This window comes from Physeter macrocephalus, chromosome 6 (genome assembly GCF_002837175.3).
Source record: "Physeter macrocephalus isolate SW-GA chromosome 6, ASM283717v5, whole genome shotgun sequence".
Lineage (NCBI taxonomy): Eukaryota > Metazoa > Chordata > Mammalia > Artiodactyla > Physeteridae > Physeter > Physeter macrocephalus.
This window is the reverse complement of record NC_041219.1, coordinates 94,482,431-94,500,556: the sequence shown is the minus strand read 5'-3', so window position 1 is coordinate 94,500,556 and position 18,126 is coordinate 94,482,431. Positions and strand designations below refer to the sequence as shown.

Here is an 18,126-nt window from a genome sequence, read left to right as displayed (position 1 = left end):
GTCCGGGGCCTGTGCTCCGCAACGGGAGAGGCCACAGCAGTGGGAGGCCCGCGTACCGCAAAAAAAAAAAAAAAAAAAAGTGTCTAAGAAAACAGTATAGCACTACCTCAAAAAATTAAACATAGAATTACCTTATGATCCAGCAATTCCATTTTTGGGTATATACCCAAAAGAACTGAAAACAGGAACTTAAACCAATATAGCCATGTTCCTAGCCGCATTATTCACAATAGCCAAATGATGGAAGCAACTGTGTCCACTGGCAGATGAATGGATAAACAAAATAACAAGATGTATATATACATACAACAGAATATTATTCAGCCTTAAAAAGAAATTCTAACACACACACAACACAGGTAAACCTTATAAACCATAAGCTAAGTGAAATAAGCCAATCACAAAAGGACAAATGTTGTATGATTCCACTTCTATGAGATACCTAGAGTAGTCAAATTCAGAGACAGAAAGCAGAATGCTGGTGGTCAGTGGCTAGGGGAGAAGGGAATAGAGAGTTATTGTCTAACAGACATAGAGTTTCAGTCTGAGGAGATGAATAGAGTCTGGAGATGGATGGCAGTGATAGCTGTACAACAATGTGAATGTACTTAATGCCATTAAACTGTACACTTAAACATGGTTAAAATGGTAAAGTTTATGTTATGTATATTTTATAACAATTAAAAATAAAAGTTTTTTTTAAGCTTTCTATTTTTTAGGTAGGTCTACTTATTAAGGAATTTTTTAATATGAACTATTTTTGTTCTTACAAAAGGTTGGCCTAAGCAAAATCTGGGATGGGCAAAGTTTATCTTTGTCTTTTTCTTTGTTCTTGTACTTATAGGTATCCCAGTATCTTCATACTATCCTCTGGTGAACCTCCAATTCCTCCCTTGATCATGTCCCTCCAATTATTCATAGTTTTTGTAAAACTAATTTAAACTAATATATAAAATTTTCCATAATTTTTTGGTTCATTAATTCAAATACTGTTAGAATTTCAAGTAGTACAAAATCTATACCTGCTTAAATCACTGATCAGCAATTCTCTCCCCACGTGTCAAACTTGTTTTGTTTTTCCTTCAAAACAGATTTATGTTAACATTTATTGCATGCCTCATGTGTCAACTCCTATACTAGCAGCTTTTTCATGGAAAAGGTAAGTCACACAACTGGACAAATTTCCACGACAGAAGACACCAACATTTGAAAAACGATTACATACTAAATATTTGCATTCATTATTTCATCTAATCCTTAGCGTATCATTGTGAATTAGGCTTTACTACTACCCCATTTTTAAAGTACAGCCAAAAGTTATGAATTGTTAAGTAACTTGCCCAAGGTATTATTCTTTCCAGTTTTACATTTATGGAAACTAGTCCTAAAGATATTAAAAAGTTCATAAATCTTTTTATGAACTAAAGTCATAACGTAAAATAAAACTCACATAGCTCCAAGGTCCAAACTCTTTTCACTTACATCACAGAGTTCCCTACATAGGACAACCTTGTTTCTGTGCCACACACATTTGTGCAAATCTCAGTTGCTGTTTTTATTTTGAATGCTGTGCTGTTTACTTATAAAACAGGACCATCTGAAACACTTGCCATCCTTCACGTAGGATACAGGCCAATTTAACCTGGTCAGCCAAACTTGCAGAGTGAGATTTCATCAGTTCCACTCCATCCTAGAAAGTGAATATATTCCCTAAGACAGTGATTCTCAAAATGTGGTCCCCAGACCAGCAGAAAAAGAATCACCTGGGAATTTGTGAAAGACCTACCCCAAACATTCTAAATCAGAAACTCTGAGAATAGGGCTCAGAGATCTCTCTCAACAAGCCCTTTTGGTGATTATAACGCATGCTAAAATCTGAGAATCTCTTCTCTAAAAGACTGACAGCCAAAGGAAGGAACTCACTGTAAGTTTGCAGGTTCCCTACCTTGGGCAGTAAAGTCCAGCTGTTTTAGATTACAAGGTATTCACTTCCCCAAGCACAGCAAACATATTCTACTTCTCTCCAAATACTTAATTTTAATTAAGATAACTCTCAAAATATGAAATCAAGATTCATCCCTATAAGACTTACTTAAATGCGAAGTAACTGCTTCAACTTTATACATTTATGACTACGTTAACTATAAGTATCTGTGTTAACGACACTTTCATCAATAAGGTTAATTTTTACAACCAGTGTATTTTGAAAGACATTCTCTTCCATTAAAAAAAAGGACCCATATATTGTTTCCAATATCTCTCTGGACAAGGCTATTTAATTCATTTGAAATTATTCAGCTTTCACGCAACTTTAACTAAGTTTATCTCAGAAAATAACAATGATGTATTAAATTACCTGTGTATATAACTTTTCTTTCCTGGCATTCAGGAAGAGATCTTTTCCTGTGCTTGTGTGCTTTTTCCCGAAATCTTACTGTTATCACTACATTTGGATTATCAGCACTATAATTCGGTCCAGGAAAAGATTTGGTTTCCACAAGATTTCCAAACTTTTTGTTGATAAAATGGTGGACAGCCTTTCTGTGATCTTTGTTTATATCAGGTTTAAAGGTAAATTTGGAATTTTCTTTCTTTGCATCCAAATATTTTAAAAAGTCAAATGCTTCTTCTTCAGATACCAAGTGACAGAGTTCTTTATACTCAAGATTTGGTTTTACAACAATTTCACTGTTTTTTCCTACAGTTATTAAAAAAGGAAATTTCTGCCTAATAGCACTATGCAAAATAGCCCTCTGGTTTTTGTCAAGGATTCTGCCTAATGAGAATTCAGGAGACGGTCCAATTAGTTCAGTTTTAGAATTCCACTTCTCTTTTACATCACAGGCAAACTGATTCAGTAATTCATTAGTTTTTTCATCTAACAAGGATCCTAATACATCAATGTTTTCTTCTTCACCTTTGGAAGTTCCATCTTCGATAGTATCTTCCTTTTCTGAACCAGGCTCATAATTTTGGTCATCACCAGAGCACCCAGCCAAAGTACTGACTTCTTGATTGCTTCTCTCTTCAAAGGATAAATTTTGAGGATCTAGTTTTGTTTTTTTAGCCAAATTATTTGGCCCAGGTAGTATTTTATTAACCTTGTAAATAGGTTCATCACTGGTTTTATTAACTAACTGTCCCTGTTCATCAATCTCAATAACAACAAAGTCACTTGGTGAGCTTTTTATGGTGCCATGAAATCCAACGTGATCTGTAATGAAACACAAAGAACTAAACCTGATTCTAAAATCTGTATCCTCTTCCATTCTTACATAACAATGCCTATAAAAGAAACAAAGAGGTGGTCAATTACCAGAAAGAAAAATTCTGGATAACAAAAAAAGAAATAGGTTTGAAAGATTTATTTAATTCTCCTTCTCCCTCTCCCTTCCAATCCTGAGTCCCCTTAAAAGACATTACTAATCTAATTTATTTCTATATATCATGTGTATTTTGACTCTCTTATACCGAGATATCTGGTGATTTGCAACTTGACTCTTCACCCACTCCAGGCTTCCATTTATTAAAACTCCAGGATTAAAGTGGGTTAAGTTTCAACACTTTATTTTATTTTATTTTTGCAGTACGCAGGCCTCTCACCGCTGTGGCCTCTCCCGTTGCGGAGCACAGGCTCCGGACGCGCAGGCTCAGCGGCCATGGCTCACGGGCCCAGCCGCTCCGCGGCATGTGGGATCTTCCCAGACCAGGGCACGAACCCGTGTCCCCTGCATCGGCAGGTGGACTCTCAACCACTGCACCACCAGGGAAGCCCTCAAGTTCACTTTTAAAATACCATCTGTAGGCCTACAAAGAACAGACTAGAATATACGCCTGTTTACAATGATTTGTCTGAACTCCATCCCTGAAAACTAAAATTCCAGCTAATTCCAGAGAATCTGTAGCTAGATATTTATATATGAAGAGATAGGGATGGAAGAAGGGATGAGGAGAAGACAGGAAGAAATAGTCCAAATTGATAGATAAATGAAGTTCTAAAACCAACTTGCAATGTGATTAGGTTTCTAGGTAGGCTTAAATTAACCCTGGACCTTAAACCTTCTTGAAAGACAGATACAAACTTTTACAGATAAAAACTTCTGCGGCTGACCCAGAGGAAAATTCCAACCAACTCTCTCTGGCATTAGAGAGAAAAAAAACTTTACAAACCTTCTTGAAGACAACTTCACTCATTCTTCACACAACCCATGGCTACCAGATGGAGATTCAGGAAAAATAAAATGCTCAGGGGACCAGTACTACTCCGTTCTTTGTGTTAACTACACTCTCCAGGAAATTCATCATCATCTGGACCTTCACCTCATCTCTACAGTGTATTCTATTAATCTGAACCAATTTAGAAAACCACCTCCACACCATCCTTTCTATTATGTCATGTAGAAATCACAACAAATTCTCTATATCCTAAATTCCTAGGGAATATATAGGATATATTTATTTTTCCTCATTCCTTTATTTCCTGCACAGTCTCCCCAGTTTCTTGCCCTAATGAAACCTGGCTATTTTCCCCAAGCTGCTTCTTCTGTAGTCCTCTCATGTGAAGGCTATTTTTCCTTTCACACCCACCTTGGGATCTGGAGGTTGTAAATATTTTCTATGTTTGCCACTGCTACTTCCAAACCATTTCTTTCTCCTCTACCTCCCCAAATCCCATTTCCTTGTAAGTTCATGCCATCAGGCTGTACTATTTGCTGCCATACTCTCTCTGGTCCCAGGACAATTCTTCTTCATTCACTGATGACTTTAATACCAGGCTTAAAATCTACTATCCAGCATGACCTCCATGACCATCCCTATGGATCATCCATTTAACATCACAGTCCCTCAGTTCCTCAGTCTCAACCTCACACCATTTCCACTTCATCTCAGTCATAGCTTTGACCTTCTCATCACCAAAAGTTGCATCACCTTTAAGCATCCGGCTCTCTGATTACTCCTGCTGTCTTTTTGTCACCTCTACTTTAGGACTTTCATTCCAGAAATTCTTATACACTGTGAAGGTCTCTAATCTCTGCTTCTATTACTAGTCCACTATAGTCCATTCTCCACAGAGTAGCCAGAATAATGATTTAAAAGGTAAATTAAATCATATCACAACCCCTTTTTAAACCCTCTAATCACATTTATAATAAAATCCAAATTACTTACCCTGGCTTCCAAAGACTTCTAAGATCCTGGACTCTGTCTATTCTCCAAATTTATCTCGTACCTTTTTCCTATTATCCACTATACTCCAGCTTCACTGGCCTTCTTCAGTTCCTTTGTGCCAACTGTTCCTGTTGATTAAACCAGTACTTCCTCAATAACATCCTCAAAGAGGTCTTCCCTGACCAATAATCCAGAGGAACCAGCAAGCCACTATTTTTCACAAAATCCTATTTAATTTTCTGCATCGCATTTGTGTCTAATAATTTTCTTCACTATTTATTGTATACCTCCCCCAACTAGAATGTTTGCTCCATGAGAACAAGAACCCTGTCAGCCTTATTCACTGATTGTATCTCACAATTAGAACAGTGTCAAGCACATAGTAGGCACATAATCAATACTGATTGTTGAATAAACGAAACAGCTAGTACAAATAAAGAGCTGTAAGAGTGAAAAGGAAGAAAGAAGAAATCACTTTTGCCTAGAATAATCAGTAAAGGCATAATGCAAGAAGTGGCCAAGTCTCCAAAACAGTTCAGGAGACAGAAATGAGGCAAAGACCTATCATAAGTGATGCACAAACAACATATGCAATGTGTTAGAGAAAACTGAAGAGTCCAGATACAGAGCAGTCGGAGAAAGTGTTTTCTAGTACAGTTCTGGAAAATACAGCTGGATTAGCGTCGAACAAGGTAAGATACTGAACACCTTGTCAGGGACTTAGAATCCACTGAAGGGTCAATGGATGGCCACTGGAGGTGTCTGAATAGGAAAATGACACAATCCAAAAAGATGTTTTAGTAAGATGACTGATAGCACTCAGCAGGATGAATCTGATGAAGAGTTAGAAGGAAAGCAACGAGACGTGATCAAGAGCTCAGCTGCTGGATTGGCCTTGGAAAGAATAATGACCTACTCTTTACCCAGTAAAAGGAAGAAGATATGAAGACATTCTAAGCCTTTACCCAGTAAAAGGAAGAAGATATGAAGACATTCTCAGCTAGTGGCATAGGTAGAACAACTTGAGGAGAATACGATGAGGGAATTATTACAACCAAGCATCTCAGTAAGAGTGGAACCGTGCTGAAAGGCAGCCAAGGAACCCACGTGGAGTTAAGCACACACGTGCAATGTTCCCAGGCAACAGATGCGTTGAAGAGCTTGCGGGGCGGAGACAGAGGTAGTCTGGCTGACCCGAGGCTGGGAATGTGCTGGCTAAGGGCAGAGTCGGGGAGGGTGTTAAAAAAAAGAAGGCCAGTAGTGCCTCCAGTTCCTTCCACTGCCGTTGCTACGCCTAACTCACTCCTACTTCCTACTTCTGCCACCAACCAGCAGGACTAACGTCCCCTGCTGCGTAGCCTTCAGGCGCATTCAAAAGTACCCCGGACATAGCAGCTCCACTGGCTTCTTCTCCTCCCCCAGCCCCGCCTACCCCAAGGCGCGATACTAGCTCAGGTCGCCCTCCTCTTGGGGACAAAGTGTCACGGTCCCAATGCCTATCTTGTCATCGCCCCATACACAAGCCCCACTTGTAGCAAGAAACTCAAACCGGTTTACCTCTTGTCCGGGTGAAGGCATTCCCCTGCACTACGCTGTGCGCATGACCGGAAGCCTTAAAATATTTAGCCTCCGACACGGACTATTTAAAGGGCCAGGCTCCCACTTAAAGAAGAGCCTTACAAGAGACCCGGAATTTCTCACTATGTGGAGCCGCCTGGAGGCCCAAAGAGGAAGAGGGCGGGACAGGGGTGGGGACGGGGCGGGCCTGGGGGCGGGCCTGGTCGGGGCCTGACGGGTTGGTCCTGCCCCAGCCGTTCCCAGGGCCCGGATTCCTCGACCGCTGGCTCAGCCTCGCGGCCCCCCGCTCCCCGCGCCTGGGCAGGTAAGGGATTCCGGCCGTGCGCGCCACCTTCTCCGCGAGGTGTCCGAGGTCCGCGTCCCGGCCTCGGCCTCTCTGCCCCAGGGTTGTGGAGGGACGGTTCGGAAGGAAAATCGCCTTATCTTAAGCCCAAGTGAGAAAACGTAGAGAGGAAGTAGGTTGCGTGGGCAGCAGTTGCTCCAGGATGAAGACGTGGGTGGGTCCCTGGGGATCAGAAAGTTAGTGGTACCTGTGGAGGACCGTGGGGCGAGAAGAGACGTCACCTGGTGGCTCGGTCAGACCGCGCCTGGAATTTCTCAACTCCCGGGCGGTGTGTTCCGAGAACCCGTTTACGAAATGAAATATCTTTTCCTGAGAACCAGGAAGTAAGACCAGCACCCGGCGGAGATGCTCGCCGCGTGGAAAGCATTCCGAACCCCCTCCAAGATTCTAATTAGCTTGTCTGTCAGGCTTCCAGGAACTTGGAAAGTGGAGCGGGGTTGTCAGTATCTTATCAGATGGGAAAAGTGTACAGACAGCCTGGAAACGAGAGGGAACGAAGGGATGAAAAGCAGACCTCAGAAAGCATTTTAGCCATTTAGAATGGGAACAAATGGCTCTCTTAGTGCCTCAAAAACGTGTCTCCCCAAGGAGCCCTAAGTGGAGAATATTCAGAATTGCCTTTTCCCTTTCTGGGGGTAATCCTTGAAGAGATCTGTCAGAAAGTTCAGATTTCCTTAATTCTTCTGTTTGCACACTAAACATTCATTTGAAGTTTGCTTCCGACCTGTCCAAACAGAGCTCCTGAGCTTCCAGGCTAAACTCGCTCCTGCCACAGGCTTCTCCATCTCAGTAAAGGTGCCATCTTCTCACCCTTCACATCAGCACACAGGATCCTGTGTGCTTTACCTCAGAAAATATCCATCATCCTAGGACTTCTACCTTCTTTGCTACCTCTCCGATCCAAGCCTCCAGCACCTCCCACCTGGATTACTGATGTACTGAACTAATTGGTCTCTTCCTGCTTCTCTGCCCTTACTTTAATATCCTTTATTCTCAGCAGCAGTCCCCGGTGTCCTTTTAAGACATGAGTATAGAGTGTGTCTCTCCTCTTCTCAAAACCTCCACTGTCTTTTCATCTCCCTCAGAAGATAAAGTCAATCCAAAGGCTATAGGGCCAGAGGGGACCTGGCCCCATTACCTCTCTCATCTATTCTACTTTCCTGCCCCTCTTCTCCAGTCTTACTGTCTCCTTGCTGTTTTTCAGTGGACCCACTCCAGACCCTTGCATTTACTATTTCTTTTGCCCAGAAACCTTTCCCACAGATATCCCAGTGGCTAGCTTTCTCATTCCTTCAAACCTTTAATCAAACGGCACCTTCTTATTGAGGGCTGCTTTGACTACCCTATTTAAAATTAAAACCCTTTCTCAGTTTATTTTTTTTCCATTCCATTTGGCACCATCTAATGCACTATAAAGCAAATGCTTGTTACCTGTCTTTCTCTATTAGAATATAAGCTCCGTGAATTCAGTTTTTTTTTTCTTACTTATGCTTTATCTCCAGGGACCTGGATCAATATCCAGTACAAAATAGAGACTCAGTAAATATTTGATGAATGTATAATATTTTGGCTTTTAAAAAATATATCCAGGGGCTTCCCTGGTGGCGCGGTGGTTGCGAGTCCGCCTGCCGATGCAGGGGAATCGGGTTCGCACCCCGGTCTGGGAGGATCCCACATGCCGCGGAGCGGCTGGGCCCGTGAGCCATGGCCGCTGAGCCTGCGCGTCCGGAGCCTGTGCTCCGCAACGGGGGAGGCCGCAGCAGAGGGAGGCCCGCATACCACAAAAAAAAAAAAAAAAAAAAAATATATATATATATATATATATCCAAAATGTTTAAATACTTACCATTGAGATAAATCAATGTTTGAGAATGCTATGTGATGTTTAATTTATGGAATACCAGCACATATCCTTTTTAAGAAGGGCAGCCCTATATAATTTATTAGGTCTAGAAGGTATTATGAGCTTTTGTTCATAATGATGATATTGAGTTGTCCAAAAATATCTAGAATATTTTGCTTAAGAAAGCATGCATAGATGATGTATTTTAGGAAGGTTATAAGCATTTTAAAGATACTATGCTTGATAAAATAACACTCATCATGAAAAGCTTAGCTATGTTCTCAGACCTCTTAGTTCCACTCTTTCAGTCGTCCTTCAGTGCTATTCTGAAAATTGAGCTTAAATACAATTATGCACATTTCTTTTTTTTAAAATGTGACATAAGAATAACTTCTGCCATACAATAGTCACTGCTACATTTTCTTTGATCACTTATTATTGATAGGATTAGGCGTTTGTTAATTTAAAATCTATACAGCAACTCTTAGGTAAGACCATCTCTGTTTTTCAGATGAAGAAACCAAAGTCCAGAGAAACTGAGTTATTGACCCTGGTCACAATTGGCTTGTGGAAGAGCTACATTTGAACCCAGGCCCAGGCCACCTCAAAGTCCATCTTCCATCCACCCCTCTACACTCTCTTCTTCTGATCAGACTGTTAGTGAAGCACAATCTTAAAACTTCATTAATGCATATTTCATATTAATTTTTTGAATTTCTATTTTGAACTGTACTTTGAGAATGTGCATGCAGGTGGGAAGGCACTGGGCTCCACAAGCAGATACCCGTTTTAGTATTATTTCTCAATGATCACCTTAACTCGTATTCTTGTCTGAGTTGTCTAGTGTGAAAATATGAATGGGTTTTCTTTACCATGAGAATTAATGGTATGAGAAAATAGTCATGAATATATTTATTTATTTGTAAGCAGTATATCCTGTTCCACTTCTATTAATCCTAAATGTACTAAAGTAAAATCTTGAATACTTTGAAAGAGGTGACACTTTCTAATTTTTTCTGCACATATCATTTATTTTCATTATAGAAAATGCAGAAAAGTACCTGAAAACAAAACCACCATATAAATCACCATCAAGAGATAACCACGGTTAATATTTTGGTGTGTGTTCTTCCAAATATGTGTTGGTGGTGATATATGGATGTATGTTTTAAGTAACATTTTAAATTCTGAAGTTTAGAACTTCCAGACTTAAATATATGGAGGAGTTGTTGGAAGGCCTTCCTTTTCTGGCATCCCTACGCTATCACCTTTGTTAGAAATCTGGATGCAGGAGAGTTACAGAATTTATCCCTGGTGTTCACATAGCCTGCTCTTATTCTCAATTCTTTGTATTTTAGCTCTAGCTTTTAGGATTACTAAGCAGTTCTACCTTTACTAGCTTTGTCAATCACATTGTATTTCTTAACAATGGAGAGAAATATAAGTAAATAAGAAATAGTAGTGTGAATGTAGCAACTGTAAAATCTATAGGCAGATGTGGTTTCTTAATTTAAAAAATCAGCCTTCTGGCATTCAGCACAAATATTCTGAGTAGCTGCTAAAGCTGAATTTGGTTGGGTCCCTGCCCAGGAGAGCACACCATCTAGGAGAGAAGGCAGACCAATAAATAATAAAATATGATAATTGTTATAATAGAAGAATAACCAGGTGACACTTTGGAGCAAAAGAGATGACTGTCAGGAAAAGCCAATAGTGCCTTTTGTGTTGAGCTTGAAGGAATAGTAGGCATTTACCAGGTGACCCTCAAGGTGCTTGAGCGATTCTTAACCTAGCCCTGGATGACCTCACCTCCTGCTTCACAGAGAAAATAACATTGTATAGGAATTCTCCCTCTTGCTTCAAATATATCTGTATCCAAACCTCTGCTTCCCTCCTGTTAGATTCAGAAGAAGAGGTTTTCTTCTATTCAAGGTTGACCCCTTCACCTCTGTTTACTATCCATTTCATATCTTCAACCAAGTTTTGTCTTAAAACAAACCTTAAACCAGCAGTTCTCAGAGGGTGGTTGGGGTCTCTGAGTGTCTTTCAAGAGGTTCGTAAGGTTGAAATCACATATGGGTAAAAGATTCAGAGTGCAATGGATTTTAATGTGACAAAGTTCATTTATATGGTTTCAGATTCCACACTGCGGCTAACTTTCAGGAAATTGTCACTTATCAAGTTTTAGTATAGCGTCAAAGAAAAATACTACTTTGTGAAATGGCTGTTAAAATACTGCTCCCTTTCCAACTATATGTCTGTGTGAACCTGGACTTCCTTCATATACATTAACCCAAATGATATATTGCCACAGATTGAATGCAGAAGCAGATATTAGAATCTAGCTGTCTTCTATTAAGCTAAAAATTAAAGAGATTTGCAAAACTGTAAAAAAATTTCACTCATATTTTGGGGGGAAATATAGTTTTTATTAAAATACATTATGTATGCTAACATGTAGTACATTTATTATTATTTTTAATGAATTAATGAATAAGTAATTTTTCAATTTCTCAGTGTCAGTTTCTAATATGGTAAATATTGGTAATATAACCAATATAAACAAAAGCTCTTTGGAGTCCACAGCAACTTTTAAGCATGTAAAGGGTACATAGTTTGAGAGCTGCTCCTTTTCTTTCCTTTTTTTTTTCTTTCTTTCTTCCTTTCTTCCTTTCTCCTTCCCTTCATAGCCAGGCTTCCTGGAAAATGCATTTCTACCATGCACTCATTGCTCCACTAAAACAGTTCTTAAGTCACCCAAAGGCCTTCTGGTTACCCATCAGTATTTATTCGACCTCTCTGGGTCTTCTATACCAACCTATGGCTAATTCTAGAAATCTCTGGTATTCTACTGTCCTGCTTCTCTTCTTACGTCCACGACTCATCAGCACGTTTAAAAGTTTCTTTTTTTCCCTTCGTTCCTTCACATTCTATATATTCCTAATAGGCAGGCTCATATTTCTTATTGTTTCAACCAACTATTCATGTATGAATATATGAGTATTCTTTACCTGAACCTGTCTCCTAAGCTCCAGACCATATATTTAGCTACTTAGTGCCAACTCCCCTAGGTGGTGCCAGAGGTAGATATTTCACATTTAACATGACCAGGACTGAACACATTATTTCCTCTATCATCTACATAATTACCCAAGCTGAAAAAGCCAGGAATCAGCTTCTTTGTTTCCCTCAGTCTCCTTTCCCTCTAATATCCTGAAATTACTTTGATTTGGCCTCCTAAACCTTTGGAGTTTTTTCTTCCCCATTACCCAACTGTACACTTCTTTCTTCAGGCTTTCATTTCTAGATTATTGTAAAATTTTCAAACGGTTCTCTTTGCCTTAATATACATTCCTTCAATGTTTCATCCAGAGGAATCCACTTAACCACATAAGATCACATACCACCTTTCCTTAAAATCCTGCATTGGCTCCCCTGTAACTTTTAGTATAAAGTTTAAACCCCTTGTCATAGAATATGAGGCACATGATGACTTGGTCCTGCCTACCTCTCCAATCTCATCTTTTAATGACATGCGTTCTGTGGTCCAGCCCTAACAAACTACTTGCCTTAGCCTAACCCATGCTCTCCCATGCTATTCCTGCTGCCTGGAATTTCCTTTTGGGTTTATCCCCATTGCTTTTCACTCATCCTTCCAACCTCTCACCCCCGCAAATCTGTCTTGGCATACCTCCTTCAGACTGCCTCCCTTGATGCTCCTCTGGGCCCCATTAACACTCTGCTCACACTTCTTATAACATTTATTCTCACTGTAATTGTTTGTACCCCCTGCTAGACTGAGAAGCTTGAAAACAAAGATTTTTCTCTTCTCTGTAGCTCCCATCACTTAGCACAAAGCCTGACATATATGTTTATTGAGTTTATGAATGAATGAAAGGACTGGTCTTTCTAGAAAAGAGAATGACATGAACAATGCATTGAGTTAGAGAAACAGGGACATATGGCATGAATTTTGGAGTCAGATATCGTTCAAGACCTAGCTCTTTCACTTACGACCTTTGTGAAATAGAGATGATAAAACAGCCGTAGTCACTGTGAGGATTAAGTGAAATATATAAACCACCTAGCATGGTCCTGGGCAAGAAATTCATTCATTCCTAACCCTAAACAACACCAATATCTACAAAGCGCTAGTAATTAGTTACATATTAGTGAATACAATGAGCATAGACCCTGAATTCATGGAGCTTGTAGTCTAATGGGGGAGACCATTAGTAAACAACTAAACAAACAAATATATGATTACAAATACATTGTGCAGTGATGAAAGATAATTAAGTTGAGAGTAGATGGTCCTACCTAGCTGTGGTCAAAGAAGGCCAAAGAGAAGAGAATGCTAATATAAGAGGCACAAGACACAGGGAGACTTTTTGCTTCTTACTCTTCTGTAAGTCTGAATTTCATACCACATGAATCTATTCTTTATTCCCAAAATTAGTTATATTACACTTTAAAAATAAAAATATGTAGGGGAGCAGGAGAGTAATTGACAGAAGAATATCTAAATCTATTTGTTTTGATTAATTAGAAGGAAAGGTGACCACCTGCTGAGAATGAGGGAGATGGAGATCAAATAAAACCATGTGGACAGAGCTAAAGGTGTGAAATAGTCACCAAGGAGGATGAGCAAAGACAAGTGAAAGGACTAACAGCAGTGTTGAAGGCCTAATGGAAAAGGGTCCCCTAAATTTGTATTCATACCAGTCTGCTCAGTTACCTGGTTCTCCACAGCTGTATTCAGCAGGGCTGGTGTACAAGTAAAACTGTGAGATTTATCCCCGGCTACAGCTCTCCAGGGTGGAGTACCAGAAGAAAAGGGGGACTGAGGAAATAAAAGTTCTGTCTAGAGAGTAGTTTGGTGGTAAACCACAGGGTTTGCCTTAGTTGGGAATGAATTGTGATCAGGCAGATCTGATGGATTCAGAAATTGTGGCTGCACCAAGGAAGAACATGTTATGTAAAAAGTCAGTGGATAGACCATATCTTTTAATGCTGTACAAATTATTTCAAGACATTTTTTTTTACTTCCACCAAAGAGTGTTGTATAAATGTTTGATAGTAAATAAATACGGACTGAGAAAAATATTTTAAATTGAAAACTTTTTTCATAATAGATTTGATTCCTGAATATGTTTACATTAATTTTTCTGAAAAAGTAAACTTTTTGCTCCCTTGTGTAAATTTCACTTGGAAAATGTTAGTGCCAGAACAAAAATAATCCTGTAATTTTTTCATTGATATTTAGAGATGGGGAAAGATGAAAATAGCAACTACCTGTCTTTGGAGTGTTCCTTTATTATGGTGTAATGAGTTCCCAACATTTCATAAGTTAGAGCAAAGTGTGATGTATAAGCTTACAGATGTCATCGCTAAAGCTACTGTAAAATTTTAATGAGAATTTTCCGTATTTTAGGAATAAAAGATGAGCAAACCCATAACAGCATCAACATATGTGCGCTGCCTCAATCTTGGACTAATTAGAAAGCTGTCAGATTTTATTGATCCTCAGGAAGGATGGAAGAAGTTAGCAGTTGCTATTAAAAAACCATCTGGTGATGATAGATACAATCAGTTTCACATAAGGTAACATGTAAAATTCTTTTTAAATTCTTACATCACAATCTAGAATGATTAATAGGTACAAATACTGTCTACTGCTGCAGTTCAGAAAATAAACCTCTCTCTAGGGGAGATAATGGTAGTAAATCACACACCCCCTTTTTTTTTTTTTTTTTTTTTTTGCAATTTTTGCTTCATTCTCCAGTATATCAGCTAGGTCAATATTGTGATATTGCAAATAAGTTTTTGAGGTTAAAATCAAGATTCCAACTTTTACTCTAAATTTCTGTTTGGCCAGCTGAGCCTAGTTCACTCTGCCTCATACCTGTCATTTCCAGATTGAAGTAACATAAGAATATTTTAAGAATCTCTAGTAAAATTCTGGAGCCTAAAAGTGTGAGTCTCTAATTCACTTTAACAGTATATTTTAGGAATTCTTCAAATGTGACATTTTAAAGTTGCTTGTACATGTACACATCTATGAATAGACTTCTTAGTTCTTAGCCAGGATTTTTCAACACTATCTTCAGATAATTTCCATCTTTCTATTTGTCTCTGCTTGATAAGTGTAAGATATAAGTACACATTTTATTTTTGTCAGTTATTTCAGCCCAAACCTATGTCAAAATCTGTCTTTGGAAGCAAGGGGAAAAGAAATTTATTTGTGATTTTCAGCATTAACCTGAAAAAAACCTGAAGCCTTAGTTCCCATACTAGTCCTTTCAGGAAACGTTTTCTCATATGAAGGATGAGCATCTTAAATTACTTGGAAGAAGCTTAAGTTTAAACCTTGAAAACCATTTTTATAGACAGTTTGTTGATATTAACTATTTAAAACTTTGAGAGCATAGTCGAGGGAGTGGTAGTGAGGAGAAAAGACTCTTCTTTACAGAATAATGGCAGCAAATAATTATTGAAAGAATGATAGAACTAAAAAGTTACCAATTTACAACTACCAGTGAGTAATTGATTATGGAGGGCTCATCAGCAAGTGCTAAAATCACAAGGCGAAAGGGTGTTGGTGAACAAGATAGGCACACGATTTCAAAGTATTATCCACAGGTTATTTATGAATTGCAAAGGGGAAAGGTAGTTTTATAGAGAAAAAATCTGAAGTACACCTCCTTAACCAAGTAATCAAACTGGTGTCGTCAATAATGGTACAAACTGCAATTATGTGCCTCCGGATGTGATGCAGTGCAAAGGACACATTGTCATCTCTGTAGTGTTCTTACCGACAGGTTTTCACCTGAATTTAATCGTGAGAGAGTAGTCAGACAAATCTAGACTGTGTGAATTCTACAAGGCATCTGACCTACACTCTGTAAAGTGAGCACACAGACAGAGATGGAGAGGGTGAGAACACAAACATGGCAAAATGTTATCCATTGGTCATTTGGTGAATCTAGATGAAGAACAGATGGCTGTTCTTGGTATTATTCTTTCAACTTTTCTGTAGGTTTGAAATTTTTTGAAATAAAAAAATTTCAGGAAAAGCCAAGTTGTTCAAGTTTTTAAATGTTACTTTCAAAACTAGTTATTAAAGAAATTTTGAATGAAAAACTGCTCTGTGTTTTTCCCTCAATTTAACTGAAATATAGTTAAGAACTATATTTCTTAACTATAGAAATAAAACTATTTCTTAACTTGGGATAATTCTCCAAGTTTGTGTATATTCTATTTCTTTAAGCAGGATGGTTTATTAAAAATCATATGGCTAACAGAGTGAGTATGTCATGGAGGGAAGTAATTTAGCTTAGTAGGTTGAGAGTATACCCTTCTGTCAAGTGAGATCTGAATTTGAATCTCAGTTTGTATACAGTTTATTGACAGTGTGGCTATAGGCTGCTTACTTTACCTCTCACGCTTCCTCTTTGGTAAATTAGTATGATATTCATAGTGTTTTCGAGAGTTAAATGGGTTCATGTGTGTGCATCCTGTAGCCCACTATAAGTACACAGGGTCTGTCAACTTATCATCACCTTCAGCATCGTTTTTCCTTCTGCCTGGGCTTCCCTGGTGGCTCAGTGGTTGAGAGTCCTCCTTCCAATGCAGGGGACACAGGTTCGTGCGCCGGTCCGGGAAGATCCCACATGCCGCGGAGCGGCTGGGCCCGTGAGCCATGGCCGCTGAGCCTGCGCGTCCGGAGCCCGTGCTCCGCAACGGGAGAGGCCGCAACAGTGAGAGGCCCGCATACTGGAAAAAAAAAAAAAGTCATTTCCTTCTGCCTATCTTTCCTGTTCTCTGTAATTCTTGCTGATTCTCTTGCTGTATTGTAGGAAGTGCTCGGGGCTAGACCGGGGGGCGGGGGGGCCTGGGGGGAATAATTCCTATTTACATGTTAACTCTGTTTACATACTAATCTTGTTTCTCTTTTACTTACTTTAAGGAGATTTGAAGCATTACTTCAAACTGGAAAAAGTCCCACTTGTGAATTACTGTTTGACTGGGGCACCACAAATTGCACAGTTGGTGATCTCGTGGATCTTTTGGTCCAAAATGAGTTTTTTGCCCCTGCAAGTCTTTTGCTACCAGGTAAACTGAGCATGTCTAGGGTATCAATAATTAGGGTGGAAAGACAAGTAGCAGAAATAGGAACATTTCTTCTGACTCTTGCTTTTTTCTCAAAGCAGATGAGCCTTACATTTAAGACTCCTTTTCATTCTTTCAACTCTCCCCAACTCTTCAGCAAGCACGCCAGACACTGCAGACTTGCTGCTAAGGAAATGGAGGCTTCAGGATTGAGTCTGATCCAGGTGGTTTTGTGCCAATAAGAAGTTTAGAACGATGAGAAAAAACTCTTGCTTTTTTTCACCCTCAACTTCCACTCTGATGGGATTCTGTGATCGTGAATTCCTTACATTGTGTTCCAGTGGGCTGGTGTCTAGTTGCCTTCCTCATAAGCTACTTTTTCTCCCTTTGATGCCATTTACACCAGTGGTACTCACCCTTCAGAGGGCATAAGAATCGCCTGGAGTTCTTGTTAAACATGTAGCTTCCCAGGCTCTACTCTAGACCTCATCAGAATTCTTGAATTAGGTTCAAGGTCTAAGTTTTTAAACAAGTACTTCAGTGCTTCTGTTGCAGGTGGCTTATGAACCACTTTTTGGAAACACTGCCTTACCCATCCTTATCAAAATTTACAAATTCTTACTAGGTAGCTTCTTGTGTAGTGCTGTGCAAATGTGGGGCTAACTTGTAGAAACTGGAATGATGTTAAGTGAACCAAGTCCTTAATTTAACTTTTTCACAAACACTTTTTCTAGTGGAATGACAACTTGTATCTTACTTCATTTGTTAGATGCTGTTCCCAAAACTGTTAATACACTGCCTTCTAAAGTCACTGTAACAGTTCAACAGAAACATATGTCCCTCTATGGCAAAGACAGGACATCTGTGATATCTGATGAGAATACTGAACGAAACTATATGCCACCTGACTCCTCATGTCCAGAAAACAGAAGTTTAGAAGTTAGTGATACACGTAAGTAACATTTGCAGTGCTTTCCACTAGTGGGTTTGTTATTAAGACCATCAATGCTGGGCTTCCCTGGTGGCGCGGTGGTTGGGAGTCTGCCTGCCGATGCAGGGGACATGGGTTCGTGCCCCGGTC

The 18,126-nt window shown here is 39.4% G+C and overlaps 2 protein-coding genes across 12 annotated transcripts in view; one reads left to right on the top strand and one right to left on the bottom strand.

Annotated features, from left to right (window-relative positions):
- The window catches only part of PUS7L (pseudouridine synthase 7 like), a 37,047-nt gene extending 30,286 nt beyond the window's left edge, over positions 1-6,761 (bottom strand). For 5 of the 8 annotated variants that reach the window (XM_055085671.1, XM_055085669.1, XM_028491428.2 and 2 more), the window contains exons 1-2: positions 5,170-5,288; positions 2,357-3,285 (exon numbers count right to left, since the gene is read on the bottom strand). In XM_055085671.1, the coding sequence (XP_054941646.1) occupies positions 2,357-3,269 (913 nt within the window). In that variant the 5' untranslated portion in view covers positions 3,270-3,285; positions 5,170-5,288. Of the gene's footprint in view, positions 1-2,356; positions 3,286-5,169; positions 5,296-6,726 lie in introns of those variants that run through there. The other 3 variants (XM_055085670.1, XM_055085674.1, XM_055085673.1) reach the window with 3 other exon arrangements.
- A 176-nt stretch (positions 6,762-6,937) lies between these two features.
- The window catches only part of IRAK4 (interleukin 1 receptor associated kinase 4), a 37,090-nt gene continuing 25,901 nt past the window's right edge, over positions 6,938-18,126 (top strand). For 2 of the 4 annotated variants that reach the window (XM_007106830.4, XM_007106829.3), the window contains exons 1-4: positions 6,948-7,051; positions 14,368-14,537; positions 16,903-17,048; positions 17,815-17,997. In XM_007106830.4, coding sequence (XP_007106892.1) covers positions 14,377-14,537; positions 16,903-17,048; positions 17,815-17,997 — 490 coding nt within the window. In that variant the 5' untranslated portion in view covers positions 6,948-7,051; positions 14,368-14,376. Of the gene's footprint in view, positions 7,052-14,367; positions 14,538-16,902; positions 17,049-17,146; positions 17,270-17,814; positions 17,998-18,126 lie in introns of all 4 variants that reach the window. The other 2 variants (XM_028491425.1, XM_007106831.3) reach the window with 2 other exon arrangements.